This window comes from Anabrus simplex, chromosome 2 (genome assembly GCF_040414725.1).
Source record: "Anabrus simplex isolate iqAnaSimp1 chromosome 2, ASM4041472v1, whole genome shotgun sequence".
NCBI lineage: Eukaryota > Metazoa > Arthropoda > Insecta > Orthoptera > Tettigoniidae > Anabrus > Anabrus simplex.
The window spans coordinates 689,966,910-689,985,687 of record NC_090266.1 but is presented as its reverse complement, the minus strand read 5'-3'; the positions used below and the strand labels follow the sequence as shown (position 1 = coordinate 689,985,687).

The following is an 18,778-nucleotide window of genomic DNA, read 5'->3' as shown; positions in this document are numbered from 1 at the left end:
AGTGAATTGCTTTATGCTTACAAATGAACTTGCAATGGCTAATCCTATGCTATAGTGGATATCAAACCTTAGGTGTTCACAAATCAGAAGTACGCTGCGTTGGATTACTGGTCTTTTAGTTCAATCTATTTCTTGATCCATGCCATGAAGGACTGCAATACTGCTGTTAGCAGAAATGACATAATTTTCTTGAAAGTGTTATTCATTTTAATGTTCTAGTGTTTCAGTGTGTTTATTACAGTCATGGCTCTAAGTAACACAGGTGAGAAAGAGATGTTTTGTAGTTAGTTTTGAAACAATTTTTTTGAACAATTGTTTTGAATAATGCTTCAGTGAAGAATATAGAGCAAAACTTGATTTCTCCAAGAATTAAATTCTTGGAGCTAAAGCTTGTGGCTTAAATAAAATCAGGAGAACTAAAAGTTGAATTTCCCAGGTGTTCAAACAGGAGAGACAATATTACCCAAAAAAGCATTGAAATTAAAGGTGACTTTGACAAAGACGTTCATGGGCCTGCCTTCAAATTTTATGGCAGGGTAGATAATATGTTTAAGTTTAGTATTTCAATACAGGAAAACTAATTATTGTCAGAGATTTTTAATATGCAGTGACATAGTTTCAACTAATGGGTGCCAGGAAATGTTCTCCGCAGTGCCTGTGTGCTGCTGAGTAAGGTAGCACGAGCAGTTTAGTTGGCAGCACAGTGTCACATCTGTCACCCTCGCTCGCTCGCAGACAGGCCAAGGTCAGCAGGGTAGCAGTTCAGGAAAAGTCACACGTGTTAGCTGTGGGCTGTCGAAATCGTCAATGTGTATTGAAGTGAGCGAACGTTCAGATAGATTATTGAAATAGTATAACAGAATACAGGCGGTAATGTTTACTACTGAAGAGAGAGTGTTTTTTTGTGGAATACATTTTTCGCGAAGGCGATCGGTTTACAGAAAATGTTAAACTAAAATTTCAGGCATGGTTTCCTATTTCAAAGTTTCCAAACCAGGATACCGCTCGGGATTTGGTAAGTAAATTTCATGTGACCAGCTCAGTCCACGATGTACCGGGAACAGGAAGGTGTACAAAACTAATCCAAAAAAGATTGATGAACTTAAAGTGAATATCATTAATTATGTGCTGTCCATTATACAAGAAAGTACCCTTTGTTTGTCACCAGATGGCTCACTGTGCGCTAGCTTTCCAAGTGAGAAGTGACAATGCCATCTTAGCTCCAATAAGATATTTCCTGTTCGAGGTGCGTGCGCGTGTATGTGTTGCAAAATAGACAGCAAGGACATCAGATGAATCCAAGATGATGGGAGAAGAATATGGTGGATGAAATAAATAAACTAAAGTACTATGAAACACCAACAAGGATATAAGAATAGTGATAAAGATGAAAAGAAAAGTGTGTAAGAAGAAAAAGAAAAAAAAATCCTTGTCAGTCTTTCGTTGCACTTTAATTTAGTTTATTTCTTCCGCCACATTCTTATGGCATCGTCTTTGACTCATCTGATGACCTTGCTGTCTATTTTTCAATGTACATATTTATTGAATAGGAAACATCTCATTGGAGCTAAGATGGCGGTGTCACTTTGCACTCGTAAGGCTAGCGCACAGTAAGCCATCTGGTGACAAACCACTTACAGTCGACCAGCGGTAAAGTATTTTCAAATTCCATACAGCATTATTAGAGAAGTCTTCCTTGTTGAGGACAGATAAGTTTCCTCTTGAGGATGTGGAGAAATGTCTTCACAAAACATAGTTATTCCTTGTTTTCTTGTCACGGCAAAAGCCAAATAGCTGTGTTATTAGGTCTACATATTACAAGTTTTGAGGAATTTTTGAATTTAGAATATATAGGTCTGTATACCAAGTGCCCTTGTGACAATGATGACGGAGAGTGTAGGATGAGGCAATAATGGTGGTGCAGTGGCAAAAACGTGTACAGGGCTAGCAGAGAGCAAACCAGTAATGCTGCCGAATTGTTGAGGTTCATGATAAGGGAGTTCCTTAGAAGAAGCTGGAAGCTGATTAACAGTGGAGCAGGTGCCCAGAATGATTTGGAAGTGGAAAATGAGAATATTCTATGGGCCTATATAAAGAGCGCAGCTGGCAAACGACAGTCTCAAGTGAAGACAAGAAATTATGAGACAGTCTTGTGTCCAAGATGAGGAGAGAGTCTGTCAGGCAGCTACGCGGATTTCAATGGGGCTCATTAGTGTAAATTGAACTGTTCTGGAATGATACTGCCCTGTGGAAGCTATGTTGAAAAACAGGAGTTTGATGCACCACAGAGATGTGTATTCATTGATATTCGTGAGTAAAAACTATGTTGAATGGAAAACTTGAAGGCAAGTGAACTTGTGAACAACTGTAAATAGTAGTTCAATAAATTTAGTGGTACGTGCTTCTTCTCTGAACAGTGATTTTATTTTTAGGATCCTGATAACTTTCCACATTATGTTCTTCATTCTAATACTTTCTTATTAGTACAGCTAACCATCTAACAGTACAGTAGTTAAACAAATTTTATCAATAGGAGTTACCATAATTGGATATTTAATGAGAGTTTCCAAAGCCCCTGCACAACCTAGATGGTCAGATTTCAGTATTTCAGTGCTATATTCCAGGTGGCTCCATGCAAAACTTGAACTGTAGATTGGAGTCAAAAATTTTCTCCAGATTGTCATTTTCAGTCAGCTTCAATCGAGTTAAGTAGAGTTGTTTCTTAGAAATGAACTGAAAATGATAAATTTTCTTGAGATTGTAGCCTAGTCCTCTCAATGGATATGGGAGAAACATATCTTACGGTCTTGTAGAGTTTGGTCACATTGAGTTAGTAGCTGCCCATCAGTATTCTGGCCTTGGAAGAGAGTAGACCCCGTGAGAATGCCAGATTATGTTTTCTGTGGATCATTGGGAGCTACTTGTAAGCCGTTCTACCACAGCCTACAAGCCAGGAACATAATTTCTTGTATATTCATGGCCATGAAATCCTAAGCTGTTACACTGAGCCTCTCAATTCAGCAACAAGTGCTAAGATAATTTTTTTGCTGTTGTTAATGTACTTGCCTCGGCGGAATTTCAGTGTGTTTTAAATGTGACACTGTCTCATTGGCTTCTAGCACATTGAAAGGTTCTTGTTCAGTCAAATTATGACACTGTGGCATCTCTTAAGATCTGTAGGAATTGAAGGGATACTAAATGAATATCATTTTAAAAAGTATCCAAGCTTCCTAGGATTTTCAGTTATGAAATTACCTGCAGTTTGCCCCAGTGTAGCATTTTTGCATTTTTATTTTGTGTGGCATTTTTGCATTATTTTTATTTTATTCAAAAGTTGGATAAGGTCTGCAGTTCAAAACTGGAAAAATTTAGGAAACTTTTAACATATTATATATGGAAGTAGTCTGATTATCATAAGGTCATATTAGAGAACCAGGTGCAACAGAGATATAGATATTACATTAGTGTTCATTTCTTTAATCACTTGTAGATAGAATGAAATAGTCCATTTATTTTGTGTACATTGAGTCTATGACGGATTTTTTTTTCATTTCTCCAGAAAGAAGCTGATCGAAGGATCTAGAGGAATTCTTCAGGGAACATCTGCTCTCTTGCTTTGTTTTGATGAATCAGAAGTACGTAAAATAATTCGTGAATGCAAGAGGGTATTGGATTATTTAGCTGTTGCAGAGGTTATCGAGACAATGGAAGACTTGGTTCAGTTCCTAAAAGATTTAAGTCCATGCCTGAGTAAGGTAAGAACAATATAAAATATATAGCTAGCCAATTACTTATTCATTTGCAACGTCATTACGTTTCCCCTGTGTCATGTACTCCTGAGGCCTTTTCTCTTTTTAAATCTCAACTCAGAATTATGGAAAACAAACCTGTCTCATAGAACTACATTTTCTTTCTTTACGTTCTTCAATTGAGATTCTGCATTTCCTTGACAATAACATTTCATGAACTTAACCTACAGTGGAAGTCTACCAGTTTGAATTATTATGCTGTGTGATTGTGTGGAGTGTCGTTATACCATTTAAGTGCATGCATTCAGTATGCTTTTTTCCAAGTTACTGCTAATTTATTTACCACTTACATGGGAATTCAAGGTATTATACTGAATTTGTGAGCAGTATTGGAGTTATAGACCAGAATGCTCCCATCCCCTAGCTCTGGATTACCTGAAACTGAGGAGAGTCATTGGTTCTTTGAAATCCAAATATTTTCAACACATGCATTTAAGTCTGTTACTACATTCAATATTATAATTAAATCTAAGAAGTGTTTATACCCATTTTACACTGCTGCAGTAGAGTATACTCGATCTGAACTTTGCGCCATCAGTGCTGTGGTCGAATATACACGATCTGCCTTATAACTGTGTTATATGCTTCTGCCATCTATTAGTCACACTTTAAACTAAGTGGTTTATATTATTTCCACGAGTAGTTCTGCAAGAAAACGTTTTTTCTTTTGTCACAATTGTAAACATTGTGTTTGAATGATGGCTGTCACGTACGAACGTAAGATGCGTCCAGAGGAAATCTTACACTTCTAGAGGAGAATGAGTCTGATGTTGATTTCTGCAGTGACGGTATTGATATTGAGGACATCAGTGAAGTGATAGGGAGTTATACTAATGTTGATAGAGGTGATGGATGATTTGCTGCCAAAGAGAAGAAGAAATGACACTTATCTATGCCTGCCCACGTGGTCGGACGGCGATTCTACGCCGAAGGCGCATGCATTTCAAGCGCCAAACCTACAGTAGCCATATCAAATAATAATTTGACTCCTGAATGCCCTGAAATGGATTATTTTGAGATATTTGTGAACTAAGAGCCATCGGCCAGGGTAGCGGACGAAGCAAACAGATTTTATAAACAGACCATTGATGCTATGTTTATGACAATTTCCGCCCTATATTTACCAGTATTGAGTGGTTGATTTAATCTTTCTGCTGTTAGTCATGTATATGGTTTGGTATAGTGTGTAGGCATTGCCCATAATGCAAATGAAAATTTCTAAGCATCTTCCTAATGAACAAAATTTTTGCTACCTCATGTGCAATCTAATCCTGGATCCCAAACATGAACTGTCTCCAACACTGTAGGAACAAACTGGTGAGTTAAAATATCGTCTCAAAATATTTGCTTGTATTTTATGTTTGAATTGGCGATATTTGATGAGGTGGTTGGGTGAAAAAACTCAGCACTGGGGTCACACCAGCCTGTCCGAGAATTCAGCAGCGAAAAGATTAAACAGTCATCATAGGTTATGATTTTCATTTCTGTGTTGATGTATAATATAATAGGGTTTGAGGGATGGTTCACTTAATAAATTTTAAATATTTTACATCGTGTTGAATGGTGAAACATCCCTCAAACTCGATTATATTAAAGGTTAAACAGTGTTATATATTTAAGGACAATGTTTCCCAAGCTTTTTTTTTCAAGTGGGAACCACTTTTCTAAGTTAAAATATTCTGCAGATCACCCTACTATTCCCCTTTCAGAAACAATTTTATCGTACTTTTTCCTTCATTTTGTGGGTTAGAGTAGAAGCTTGATTTAACACGGTTGCCAGGGAACATCCTTTACCCCACATTATAGCTTAACTGTGGTAAATGGAAAATGACCTATAGGGCAACACAAGATTGGGAAAGAATAGTAGGCTACAAGATAACACTATTTTATGAAAGACACTGTACCTAAAATATACATATTCAATATTCCATTCTTCACATGTTCGATTATGTTCAGTTTATTGTTCATTGAGTATGCTTTTTTTTGAACATCACAGCACCTGCACTGAATTCAAGACTTAACTAGGAGATTGTCTGACAAAAGGTATAAACCAACACGGTCACCTGGTTTGTAAATGTGGGTGCAGGCAAACAAGATTAAGTTGTTGAGGAGGATGATGCAAGATCATCTCAACTTTCCCCTGTGTACACAAAAGCTTGGCCAATTGTTCATGCCCCATTATTTCTATGAATATACAATTACACAGTTTCAAAAAGACGATTCAGTCATCTCTTGAAGTTCTGTTTAGCACAGAGTCTGTAACAGTTATAAATTGTAATGCAGAGTCCCCCTATGCAGTTTGTTACTGCACTAAAAAATAAGAACTTTATTGATGAGTTTTTTCTTAGTCATATTTTATATAATGTTCAATCCGAATCCATGGTGAATCAGACTGCGTTTAATTGGGCTTCCAATGCATATATTAATCAGTTAATATACCCCTATCAGCAGTTTTTAAAACTGTATTAATTAAGATTCCCTTCACTTTTATATTAGGATTAATGAGTTTCTTTAATAACTGAAAGCTGTCAGTTTATTTCTAGATTAGAATTTTCATCATCTCTGCCTCAACTGAAAAAAAAAAAAAAAAAATTATAAAAAAAATGTGTTTGGTACTTACTCTAATGAGGTGGATGAGCCTTCTGACCCTTGTGACGTTGTTCAGTATTTGGATATATGCTGGCGAGCTTAAGTGTGAGATCAACACCTAAATGAAATCAATTTCTGCACTTGGTTTTTATATCAGTTAGTGATGAGAAACCTTTCTCACACAGATACATAGAAGCAAACTGAATTATTATTTTTAAAGCACCTTTGGATATTTCAATGAACTGTCTCTTCCTTGGTGATAGCATTCAGAAATTAACCATACCTTCTGCCTCAAGTTTCAAGTCTAGTGTCAGTTATGTGTTCTCTTTCATTCAGTGAAAGTTTGTTTCACTGTCACAGTTTAAAGGATTGTGAATCCATGAAAAGTAATCATTTATATACCAGCTTAGAAAATAATGTTCAAATTGTGGCTTCAGAGTTCGTGATGAGGTACTTAAACTTTCAAATATGGTATATTTAATCAAATACTTCACAAATGCTGTATTTATTTACAATTTATGAATTTCAAAATGCATATAATATGACTAGAAAATAAAAATAAAGATGCAATAAATTTTCTATGGATGGAACATTTTAATATTTTCTATGGATGGAACATTTTAATTACTACTATTGTACCTATTTACAACATTAACACACATTTATTCCAGATGGAAAAAACACAATCACAGCTTCCTACTGAAATAGTCTTGAATCAGTCTCTGTTTGCACTTATTATTTCTAAGGCCCTCTAATTTGTTTTTCGAATTCTTAAACATTATGAAAAATATTTTCACCCCCTTTTACAGATGACAGATATCTATATTAAAATGTCCACTGCCCCGCTTGCCTCAGCACAAATAGGCATCACTTCACTATGCTCTTCTTCTTTTTCTTCGTCATTGTCACTGGTGGAGAGACTGCTGCTGTTTGTTGTGCAACCAATTCCTCCACACTTCTTTCCACTGCAGTGATCACAGCATCATCCATCTGAAGAAAGTCCTTGGTAATGGAGTTGGAGTGCAACATTCTCCATACACCAGGAAACGTTTTCTTCCTGCTGAGCCGGGATGATTCTTGAAGAATCCTGCTTTCAAGAAACAATTTGAGATGGCAGTCTGCTTCACAAGCCTGCCTGGTGGCCATGATCGTTAAGGTGTTGAAGTCTAAACGGTCTGACACTGTGGTTAGTCGGTTCAAGTCCTGTTAGTTGAAAAAATTTTCACCATCAGAATGTTGACCGGCCGGTTGGGGGAGGTGGTGGTATACAATTTCTAATTACTAGATTGCGTGCCAAAAGCCTGGATTAAATTCCAACCCTCTTCACAGTGCTCATATGAAGTGAGGACATACGACGCTGTTTATGGTGATTCGTCCGTCGGATGGAGATGTTAAGCCTTGAGCAGACCCGTTGGTGCTATTCAACAGGAGTAGGATATGTGCTGGCACTATGGTTTCACCCTCTGTCTTCCTACTATCATATATCGCATCATTCATTTCATCTCATTGACTCTCTGATGAGGTGGACATCGGGAAGGGCATCTGATCATATAAACCCAGCATGACATTCATCTCATCTCATACCAGACCCCATAGAGTACCAGGGCAAGGGTTGGACAAGCAGTCTGCTTCACAGCTTTCTATGACTTGCAATGAAGTGAAGCGCATGCAAAACTGAAACTTTAAAATGATGTATCCTTTCCATTTCCAGCATCCATAAGGATTAAAATTTGCTGCACCATGCTCTTCATATAAAGTTACTGGAAGGAGTGTCCGACTCGTTGGCTGAATGGTCAGCGTACTGGCCTTCGGTTCAGAGGGTCCCGGGTTCGATTCCCGGCCGGGTCGGGGATTTTAACCTTAATTGGTTAATTCCAATGGCACGGGGGCTGGGCGTATGTGTTGTCTTCATCATCATTTCATCCTCATCACGACGCGCAGGTCGCTTATGTGAGTCAAATAGAAAGACCTGCACCTGGCGAGCCGAACCCGTCCTGGGATATCCCGGCACTAAAAGCCATACGACATTTCTACTGGAAGGAGTGAATAACGCCTAAATCCAATAGGCTGCAGCTTGCTTGTGGAGTTACCAGGCAGAAATTCTAATGCACGTTCCTCACATACACATCCACGGAATGTGCAGTACAACGGTCAAAGAAAAGAAGGATCATCCTGTTTTGCACAGCCATATTTGCATCCATAGCAGCCAGCTGCTGTCGAAAATGATCTGAGGTCATCCAGGCTTTATGGTTGGCATCATAGGCGGTTGGTAATGACCGGACATGCTTGAAGCATCGAGGCTTTTTAGATTTCCCTGTCACAAAGGGGTGGAGCTTCTCAGAGCCATCAGCATTGGCTCTCAATACCACTGTGAGCTTCATTTTACTGTATTTCCACCCTGGCATTTCTCCCACGTGAATTCCATAGTCTTGCTGGACAACATACTGAAAATCAGTCCAGTTTCGTCTCGGTTAGAAATGTTCCCGAGTTTGTATTTGTTAGTCAGCTCCTGCAATCTTCTATTGATCCACTCTTCCACAGTTTCATCACTAACTGCTTTTGATTCCCCATAAATAATTTTACAGGTTCCCAAATTGTTCGATCCAGCTATTGGATGTGCTGAAATGTTCAGTGCCAAAAATATTCACCACTTGCGTGCCTTTTCTCTTAAGAGAACACTATTAATTAGGACGCATTGCGACTCTTGAAGTTTTAAACCAACATTTTACTATTTTTCCAATTCCTTGTACAGTATTTGGAATATGATGCGTATTTCCTTGTTTTTTTGTAGTTTGGTCCACATTCTGAAGCACTCAATTTTATGCTTCCTCTGTTTTCCAACACTGTATTGCCCCCATTTTTCCTGAGCTAAGCCCAGCCATCGAGCGAGAGATCCCAAGGTGGACCGTTCGATCGTTGGCTATCACTTTCTAGAGGCATTTAAGGGATGTTAAGGATTGATGACCAAGCAGGATAAAAAAATATTAAAACAACACTCTGACATTTATTCACATAAGCAAACAACAAATAAAATACTCTTGCTGATGTGTTTTACAAAAATAGAACTTCCATAATATTGTATTTCTTCATTTATGGTAACACGTGCTCTTAATCTCCAGCCTTACTGTGCTGTAATGAAAACCAAAGAAAAATTAGGCCTCTTGCCTTTCCGAATCAAAATATTTGATTGAAAGAATTAAATAAGTTAACAAAGAAGTTCATAAAATCATAAACAGCTGTCTTGCTAACGAGTGTTTTACAATAAATGTGTTCAAAGCTTTACCAACTCAAAGTAGTCTCAACACGTGGTTTTAAGATGTACTCAACTGAATTTATCATTTACAACATTTAACATTAGTCAATGACACCAACATGAACTTCATTAGAAAATGAAAATTGATTTCAAAATTTTCAAAATTAATTAATTATTATTATTATTATTATTATTATTATTATTATTATTATTATTATTATTATTATTATTATTATTATTATTAATTTCTCATCATTTAATTAACCTATGTTTCCTTGTCACACGATCGTGTTCTCATTAAATTTCCACTGCATTATTTACCTAATGATCGTCATTAGCATTTCAGAATAATTATTTTTAATTAATTAATTATTAATTAATTATTAATGACTACACTTCTGATCTTTGTATTTCATTTCTATTCAAATTAATCTTAAAATATTTCAAATTTTAACTATAAATGAGTAAGAAATTTACATTACCAACGTGTGAGATAGTTAAATAAATTGTATTTACAAATCGAGTGCCTTCATAAAATAACGAGATGATCTTTCCTTTTAAATCTCGATAATGAAGAAAATAAATCCCTTTTCTAGTCTTCCTCGACTTAAGTTAATCAAACTTTCCCTTAAGGGCATGAAAATTATTTCTTAAGGCAACACACAACGATGAGTGTAATCTGCGTCGCAGCGAGTGCGCGGCCAGATCAAATTAAATGGGACCAACATGATACAAGAAAAATATACATATTTACATACACACACACATTCACACTAGGAAACACGTCTTTTATGTACATTATTTACATCGAATCCTGTTTTGGCAAGTTTATTCATGATTTTTAGAGTTGGACAGGTCGCGTAATATCTAGTAGAAATAATCTGTGTACTGAAATTATCCTTCATTTATAGTGGCTAGTGATCGAAGTCATGGGTATCACTTGGTAGAAACACATTTCACATATCAATGTAAGTTCATCTAACTCATAAAATTTTAATGGAAGATTCTAGTAAAATCCATAAGCACTACCATCGTTTGGGCTACAGGTTGAAACTATCGTGAGCGTGAGCCTTAATCGTATTATTTTTATTCCCTACTTGTGAAATACACTCACAACACGTGCTCCAATAATTATAATCTATCTTGCGTTCCCAATACACAAGAATAAGTCAAATATCAACATTAAATCATCAATTGCACAATTATACAACAAGTATCCCTCAGGATTGGTCATATTCCAGACTCTTCATGAACAGAGCACATTCAGTCTCACATATAAGGACTCTACAGTAATTTTATGGCTCACGAGCGTTTAATTCTGCTTTACCCGATCTTTAGTCAATATTATTACTATTTAAGTGATTATTACATCTACTGATCCTCGTGGAATATCGTAAAATTAGATGACTTCATCATAAATACAACAAGTGATCTTAAAAGACACTAGATTCGACCCTATTCACTCAAAATGTACACGTAAATTTCAGTCCAGTAACTTCAACATTACAAGGAAAGTAGATTTATCGCGTGGTCAGTGATTATTAAGTATAAAGCTCCTCAGCATGGGAAATCATTCAAAGACAACCTACATGTCTACTCTAATAGATTCAAAAATTTCATTCACACGTACCTAGTCTACCACGACACCTTAAGAAGTGGAAAAATGAAATATTTCTAACTACAACAAACTAATAGATCTACGACTTAAAGAAGAAAGACCTCTAGTTGTACAAAAGGTAAGACAGATAAATTAAATTAAAAAGGTACTCAAGTTTTGATGGTGTTCGATTCCCGTCGACAGTCAATTATTTCAGCATTTTCCTCCGGTCAGTCTCCTTCCAATTACCAGACACGCCTCACATTTTTACAGCTCCATGGAGGCTCCGTAGCAGGTGTCCCTCGATGAAATTGTGTAGTCGGTGGTTGCGGAATTATCCATCTTGAGGTGTTCAACTTCCAAGATGACTTCGGTAGAACGCCGGTCACAAGCTGTAACTGAGATGACAAAATTAAGTATATTCCACAAGCGCACGTCGAATATAGTTAGCTCGTCTACACAGTCACACTTAACTTGGTGTTTAAAGCGTTTTTATTCCATAGGAATACACAAATGGTTTCTCTAAATTCTAGCAGAACGGCGTCGACTTGAACTGAAATTACTTCTCCACGTGGTCCGATACCGTGGTGCAGCACAACACGACGAAGGATATTCAGAGTAAGAGCTTCACAGTTTCAGAGTAAGAGTTTCAAGAGAGCGATTTACTCGAAACAAGGCCTTTTTATATTATCAGCCTGGGAGGTGTGATCTTCAACGAGAACGGTAATTGGCTGATGGTCTCATTTAATTGGCACAGACTATTCCAGAAACAGACTGAGTTGCGCGCGTGCGGTAGTCACGTGGCTTGCTCTGACCTTGGCACAGTCCTGCCGGTGTATCACCCCTCTGAACGACGAAAAAAACTCGTTCTTAGCTCGCCACTACTCCCCAAATGATATGCTGCAGTTCCAAGCAGACAATAAAATTTTCACTTTCCACTTGTTGAAAATATTCATAATATCGCCAATTTTAACGGGGACAGTATTCAGCATGGATACTGAAAGCTGCAACTTGTGTGCCAGTGCAATACATGTTCTGCAGAACGAATCAACATTTTTCCAAGATTTGAACCATCTGTTCCGTTATGAAAGTTTTCCTTCCCTTCCTTTGCTTTTCTGGCTAATAATGGAAAACAAACACCAGCAATAAAGCAGTAACAAAGAAGGATTAAGAAATATGTACGAAAATGAAGGACGTGATAGGACGATCATAGGAAATGACTTTGTCCACTTGACTCGGGTAACAAGAACAAAAGCATAACAAAAATAAATGTACCGTATCATCAACAATAACTTTGTTTTTACAATTTGCTTTACGTCGCACTGACACAGATAGGTCTTATGGCGACAATGGGGTAGGAACAGGCTAGGAGTGGGAAGTGGCCATGGCCTTAATGTACAGCCTGGTACAGCATTTGCCTGGTGTGAAAATGGGAAACCACGGAAATCCATTCTCAGTGCTGCCGACGATGGTATTCAAACCCACCATCCCCCGAATACAAGCTCACAGTTGTGTGACCGTAATTGCATGGCCAACTCGCTCGGTAACAGTAATGTAAATAATTGGAACAACAAAAGCAAGCATAAAGCAATAACTAAAAAAATAACAAACTTGGGCATGCCAAACATCGAATCACTTGATAATTTCACAGCTGTACACCAGTGTAGCTTCTGAAAGAATGAACATGCGTGGGTTAAGCATCAGTGCATCCTGGCCACGAGGGAAGTGGAAGTTCCACGCTAAGAGTTAGACCATGATTGTTTGATTTGGTCATGATACTGTGGTAACTTTTTTTTTTTTTTTTTTTGCTAGGGGCTTTACGTTGCTCCGACACAGATAGGTCTTATGGCGATGAGGTATGGTAACTGTAATAAGCAGAACAGCCTGGCATGGCATACATGGCAGGAAGCATATAATGTCGCAAATGTAAATTTGAGGATTTTAATGCATTCTGAGCAAATTGAAATCATCTTATACTGAAGAATTTAAATCCATCTTTGGCAATTTATTTGCAATGTTTTTTTTTTCGTCTTTAGTTTCTTTCTTTTTAATGTACCTCTAAAATTTTTCCTTTTCTTAATCCCTTAGATTGATACTTTTGACGCCACTATTTTATCACATCGAATGTAATTCTCCTCACACATTGTAACCTTTGAAAATCTATAGACCTGTATGCTGGAAATGATGTATTACAGTACATACGTTGTTAGAGAATCTATGATATTTACACTTAGAAAACAAATAAAATTATTTACTTACACTGCACACAAATTAAGACGATTTCACTGGTTGTGTTTTATTTACAGACGCGATTTAGAAATGCAAGAAAACATCATCTGAGGAACTGGTACTGATGACTGAACTGACAGTTACACTCTCATGTTACAAACTGAACAGGCCTATAGAGATTCAAAAGATGAGAGGCTTAGTTAAAAACAAGGAATGGAAATGTCATACTGTTCTCCTGAGCCCCAGGTGTGCAGGGGCCATGCGAATTGGTATAGCAGCGATGACAATCACTCAAATGACCAAATTTGTAGCAAGGCCACAGCTAATCAGTGGCAGAGTAGAGTTATAAGTGGTCCACTGTACTAGAACTCTTTTCAAGAAGCAGAAGTTAGAAATAACCTAAAAATCGTGTTGCTGAACTAAGCCTGCCGAGGGCAAGTGGTAAAGAGCGAATCATGAGTTATTTTCCTGCATCAGCTTTTAACTTCTGGTTTGGAGAATGTGAATCTGCCTCATTATTAAACAACTCGTTTAAAGGTAGAGATATTTCAAATCAATTCAGACCTCATTATCTGAGGCCTGTGTATCCATTTCTGTTAATGCACTGAATCAAATGGGCCCTGATGCCTGGAGGCCCCTATAGCCCAGGGCTCCTCCTCGCACTGTGAGGGTGGCTCCTATGCCACTACTTTGTCATAATTTCTGGTGGAGGTACAAAATTAAAAATGTCAAAATGATCTCTGCTAATAACTAGTAAATAGCAGTTTATGATACAAGAATAGAACATGATATTTCTTTACTTCCATTGCTTTAGTTTACATTCATCATAGTAATACCAATTATGAATCTCTCCTCTGCATTAGTTGCAGAGTGAAATGGCCAAGTATTGTATGTTCCCAGTTATTCTGAGAATTTTAAATGAACATGATTGTGGAATTGTAGATTGTTGACCTAATAAATATATTTTAGGTATCTAGAGAAGTTGGAGGCAGAGAGAAGGAGCTTACTCATCAAGTTCATCGTGAGATATTGGTACGATGTTTAGAACAAGTGAAAACCCTTGCTCCCATACTGATATGCAGTATGAAGATTTTCATTCATATAATTTCTCAAGGTAAATTTTTAAAACTCTTTTAGTATTAGAGTACTTTGTTTCTTCAAAATTCTTATCTGTTTAAGGTATTTCAAAATGGCTATTTTTGTTCAGAATGTATGTATGTATGTATGTATGTATGTATGTATGTATGTATGTATGTATGTATGTACAAGAATTAAAATTCAAAGGAATGCACTGATGTTGATTGTAGCATATGATAGAATTATGATTTTCAAACATAAAATGTTACGTTCTTTGTTTATTAATTATCAGGTGGCTTTAAAGGTTTCTGAACCAAGTGTTAGCAAGGACTAGTTGATGAGAGATGCAGAATTCTACCAGGCATCTAGACCTGTTCTATTATCGCAGGCATTGGCTTGGTGGCTGCCTTGATGATAGCAAACTGTTCACTTTACTGATCATATTAACTTAAGATATTTATTCAAGTATAAGCTGACACCCCAGAAATAAAAAATGAAAATTAAAAACAGTGAAATTTTATTAATTAAGTAATTTATTAATGAAGCACGCAAGGAATAAGGAATACATTTTCTGCCATTTAATTGTTCAGTCAGTCATTGCCATCAGTAATGCAGATTCATAGTCACTTGTCACTGTCTCCATACACAGCATCTCATCTTTTGTGCCGTCAAGCACATTCAAGATTGAACAGTGGTAAACAAACAACCAATGCTCTTTCATGAAGTGTTTGCTGATAATGCTAGAATTTCAAAAGCTTCAGTTAATGCACTGATCAGCCAGAACATTATGACCACCTACCTAGTAGCTGGTATGTCCACTTTTGGCACAGATAACAGCAGCAAAGCATTTTGGCATGGAAGCAGTAAGGCCTTGGTAGGTTTCTGGAGGGAGTTGGCACCACATCTGCACACACAAGTCACCTAATTCCCGTAAATTCCGGAGAGGGGGGTGATGAGCTCTGACGTCACGTTCATTCGCATCCCAGATGTCTTTGATCGGGTTAAGATCTGGTAAGTTCTGGCCAGCACATCAATTGCAACTCAACACTGTGTTCCTCGAACCACTCCATCACACTCCTGGCCTTGTGACATGGCGCATTATCTTGTTGAAAAATGCCACTGTCGTTGGGAAATGTGATCACCACGTGGTCTGCAACCAGTGTACGATACTTCTCGGCCATCATCGTGCCTCGCACGAGCTCCACTGGATCCATGGATGGCAACGTGAATGTTCCCCAGAGCATAATTGAGCCGCCGCCAGCTTGTCTCCCTCCCGCAGTACAGGTGTCAAGGAGCTGTTCCCCTGCACGACGACAGATTCACACTCTCCCATCGGGTTAAAAATACTGTCATCCGGGAGATAGTGGGTTTGAAACCCACTGTTGGCAGCCCTGAAGATGGTTTTCCATGGTTTCCCATTTTCACACTAGGCAAATGCTGGGGCTGTACCTTAATTAAGGCCACGGCCGCTTCCTTCCCATTCCTAGGCCTTTCCTATCCCATCATCGCCATTAGACCTATCTGTGTCGGTGTGACATAAAGCAACTAGCAAAAAAAAAAAAAAAATACTGTCGTGTGTTTGTAGAACACGGAACAGACCTGTCAGTCTGGTTACAATCAACTTGAAAACATGTGAACCAGTTGAAATAAAACCTAATGACAAATTATATACACATTGACATGAAACGCTTGGCACTTCAAGAAAGTTCTTGGTTCTGGGTTAAAATTATTGCCATGTGTATGTGGAACATGGAACAGACTTGTTGGTCTTGTTTCAGTCTACTAGAAAATATATATACTAGTTGAAATATACACATTGACATGAAACGCTTGGTACTTTAAGAAAGTTCTTGGATCTGGGTTTAAATTATTGCCGTGTGTTTGTAGAAATACACTGACTGACAGAGCAAATGCAACACCAAGAAGGAGTGGTCAGAACTTTATGCCAATTGCAGGGTAGACTGACGTCACTGAGGTATGCTCATGATGTGAAATGCACCGCTGTGCTGCGCACGTAGCGAACGATAAATGGGACACAGCGTTGGCGAATGGCCCACTTCGTACCATGATTTCTCAGCCGACAGTCATTGTAGAACGTGTTGTCGTGTGCCACAGGACGCGTGTATAGCTAAGAATGCCAGGCCGCCGTCAACGGAGGCATTTCCAGCAGACAGACGACTTTACGAGGGGTATGGTGATCGGGCTGAGAAGGGCAGGTTGGTCGCTTCGTCAAATCGCAGCCGATACCCATAGAGATGTGTCCACGGTGCAGCACCTGTGGCGAAGATGGTTGGCGCAGGGACATGTGGCACGTGCGAGGGGTCCAGGCGCAGCCCGAGTGACGTCAGCACGCGAGGATCGGCGCATCCGCCACCAAGCGGTGGCAGCCCCGCACGCCACGTCAACCGCCATTCTTCAGCATGTGCAAGACACCCTGGCTGTTCCAATATCGACCAGAACAATTTCCCGTCGATTGGATGAAGGAGGCCTGCACTCCCGGCGTCCGCTCAGAAGACTACCATTGACTCCACAGCATAGACGTGCACGCCTGGCATGGTGCCGGGCTAGAGCGACTTGGATGAGGGAATGGCGAAACGTCGTGTTCTCCGATGAGTCACGCTTCTGTTCTGTCAGTGATAGTCACCGCAGACGAGTGTGGCATCGGCGTGGAGAAAGGTCAAATCCGGCAGTAACTGTGGAGCACCCTACCGCTAGACAACGCGGCATCATGGTTTGGGGCGCTATTGCGTATGATTCCACGTCACCTCTAGTGCGTATTCAAGGCACGTTAAATGAACACCGCTACGTGCAGCATGTGCTGCGGCCGGTGGCACTCCCGTACCTTCAGGGGCTGCCCAATGCTCTATTTCAGCAGGATAATGCCCGCCCACACACTGCTCACATCTCCCAACAGGCTCTACGAGGTGTACAGATGCTTCCGTGGCCAGCGTACTCTCCGGATCTCTCACCAATCGAACACGTGTGGGATTTCATTGGACGCCGTTTGCAAACTCTGCCCCAGCCTCGTACGGACGACCAACTGTGGCAAATGGTTGACAGAGAATGGAGAACCATCCCTCAGGACACCATCCGCACTCTTATTGACTCTGTACCTCGACGTGTTTCTGCGTGCATCGCCGCTCGCGGTGGTCCTACATCCTACTGAGTCGATGCCGTGCGCATTGTGTAACCTGCATATCGGTTTGAAATAAACATCAATTATTCTTCCGTGCCGTCTCTGTTTTTTCCCCAACTTTCATCCCTTTCGAACCACTCCTCCTTGGTGTTGCATTTGCTCTGTCAGTCAGTGTACAATGAGAAGTTGATTGAAACAAGACCAACAAGTCTGTTCCGTGTTCCACATACACAAGGCAGTATTTTTAAACCAGAACCAAGAACTTTCTTAAAGTGCCAAGTGTTTCATGTCATTGTGTACATAATTTGTCATTATGTTTTAGGACAGCCTATTGAGATATGTATTTAGGCAGTTGCCATTGTGTGTATAATTTTGTCATGATGTTTTATGTCAACCTATCGAGATGTATGTAGGCGGTCCGCATGATGATTGTTATCAGATTCCCATTGATTTAAATATCTACAAGAACTGATGATGGCTCCAAGGGAGTCGAAACCGGTCTTCACTTAATATATTTCAAATACAGGGTGAACTTTAATAAAACCGACAAACTGCAGGGACTGATTCCTGACTGGAAATGGAGGAAAAAATGTCCTACAGACATGTGTCTGGAATTGGACGGTGTGTGTGCAACGACAACAAATAGTCCCAGAATACAGTACATAGCTGAATCACAGCTACGTCACAGCAGATGTTCAAAGTGGCCTCCATGAGCTGTAATGCACGCGTTCAGACATCATATCGTGGATTGCCTCACTCTTTCGCACGTTCCGGCTTCTCGCCGAATAGTGTCGCAGGCGTCGTGAACACGCTGTTGAAGAGTCTGCACATCAGGAACTGATTCAGCATACACAACGCTTTTCAGATGTCCCCAGAGGTAAAAATCCAGGGGGTTTAAGTCCAGCAATCTAGGAGGCCATGCAACAGGGCCTCCGCGTCCTATCCAGTGCCTGGGGAAGATGTTGTTAAGGTGTTGGCGAACTGTAATGCGGAAGTGGGGTGGTGCTCCATCATGCAGAAACTACATAACCTGTCTTAATGCCAAAGGCACATTCTCAAGCAATCCAGGCAGAGTATTCTGCAAGAAG

General features: G+C 39.2%; 1 protein-coding gene across 4 annotated transcripts in view; it reads left to right on the top strand.

Annotated features, from left to right (window-relative positions):
- Positions 1 to 18,778, top strand: part of Vinc (vinculin) — a 413,074-nt gene that overhangs the window by 90,319 nt on the left and 303,977 nt on the right. For all 4 annotated transcript variants that reach the window (XM_067141297.2, XM_067141296.2, XM_067141293.2 and 1 more), the window contains exons 4-5: positions 3,560 to 3,755; positions 14,447 to 14,591. In XM_067141297.2, the coding sequence (XP_066997398.2) occupies positions 3,560 to 3,755; positions 14,447 to 14,591 (341 nt within the window). The remainder of the gene's footprint in view (positions 1 to 3,559; positions 3,756 to 14,446; positions 14,592 to 18,778) is intronic.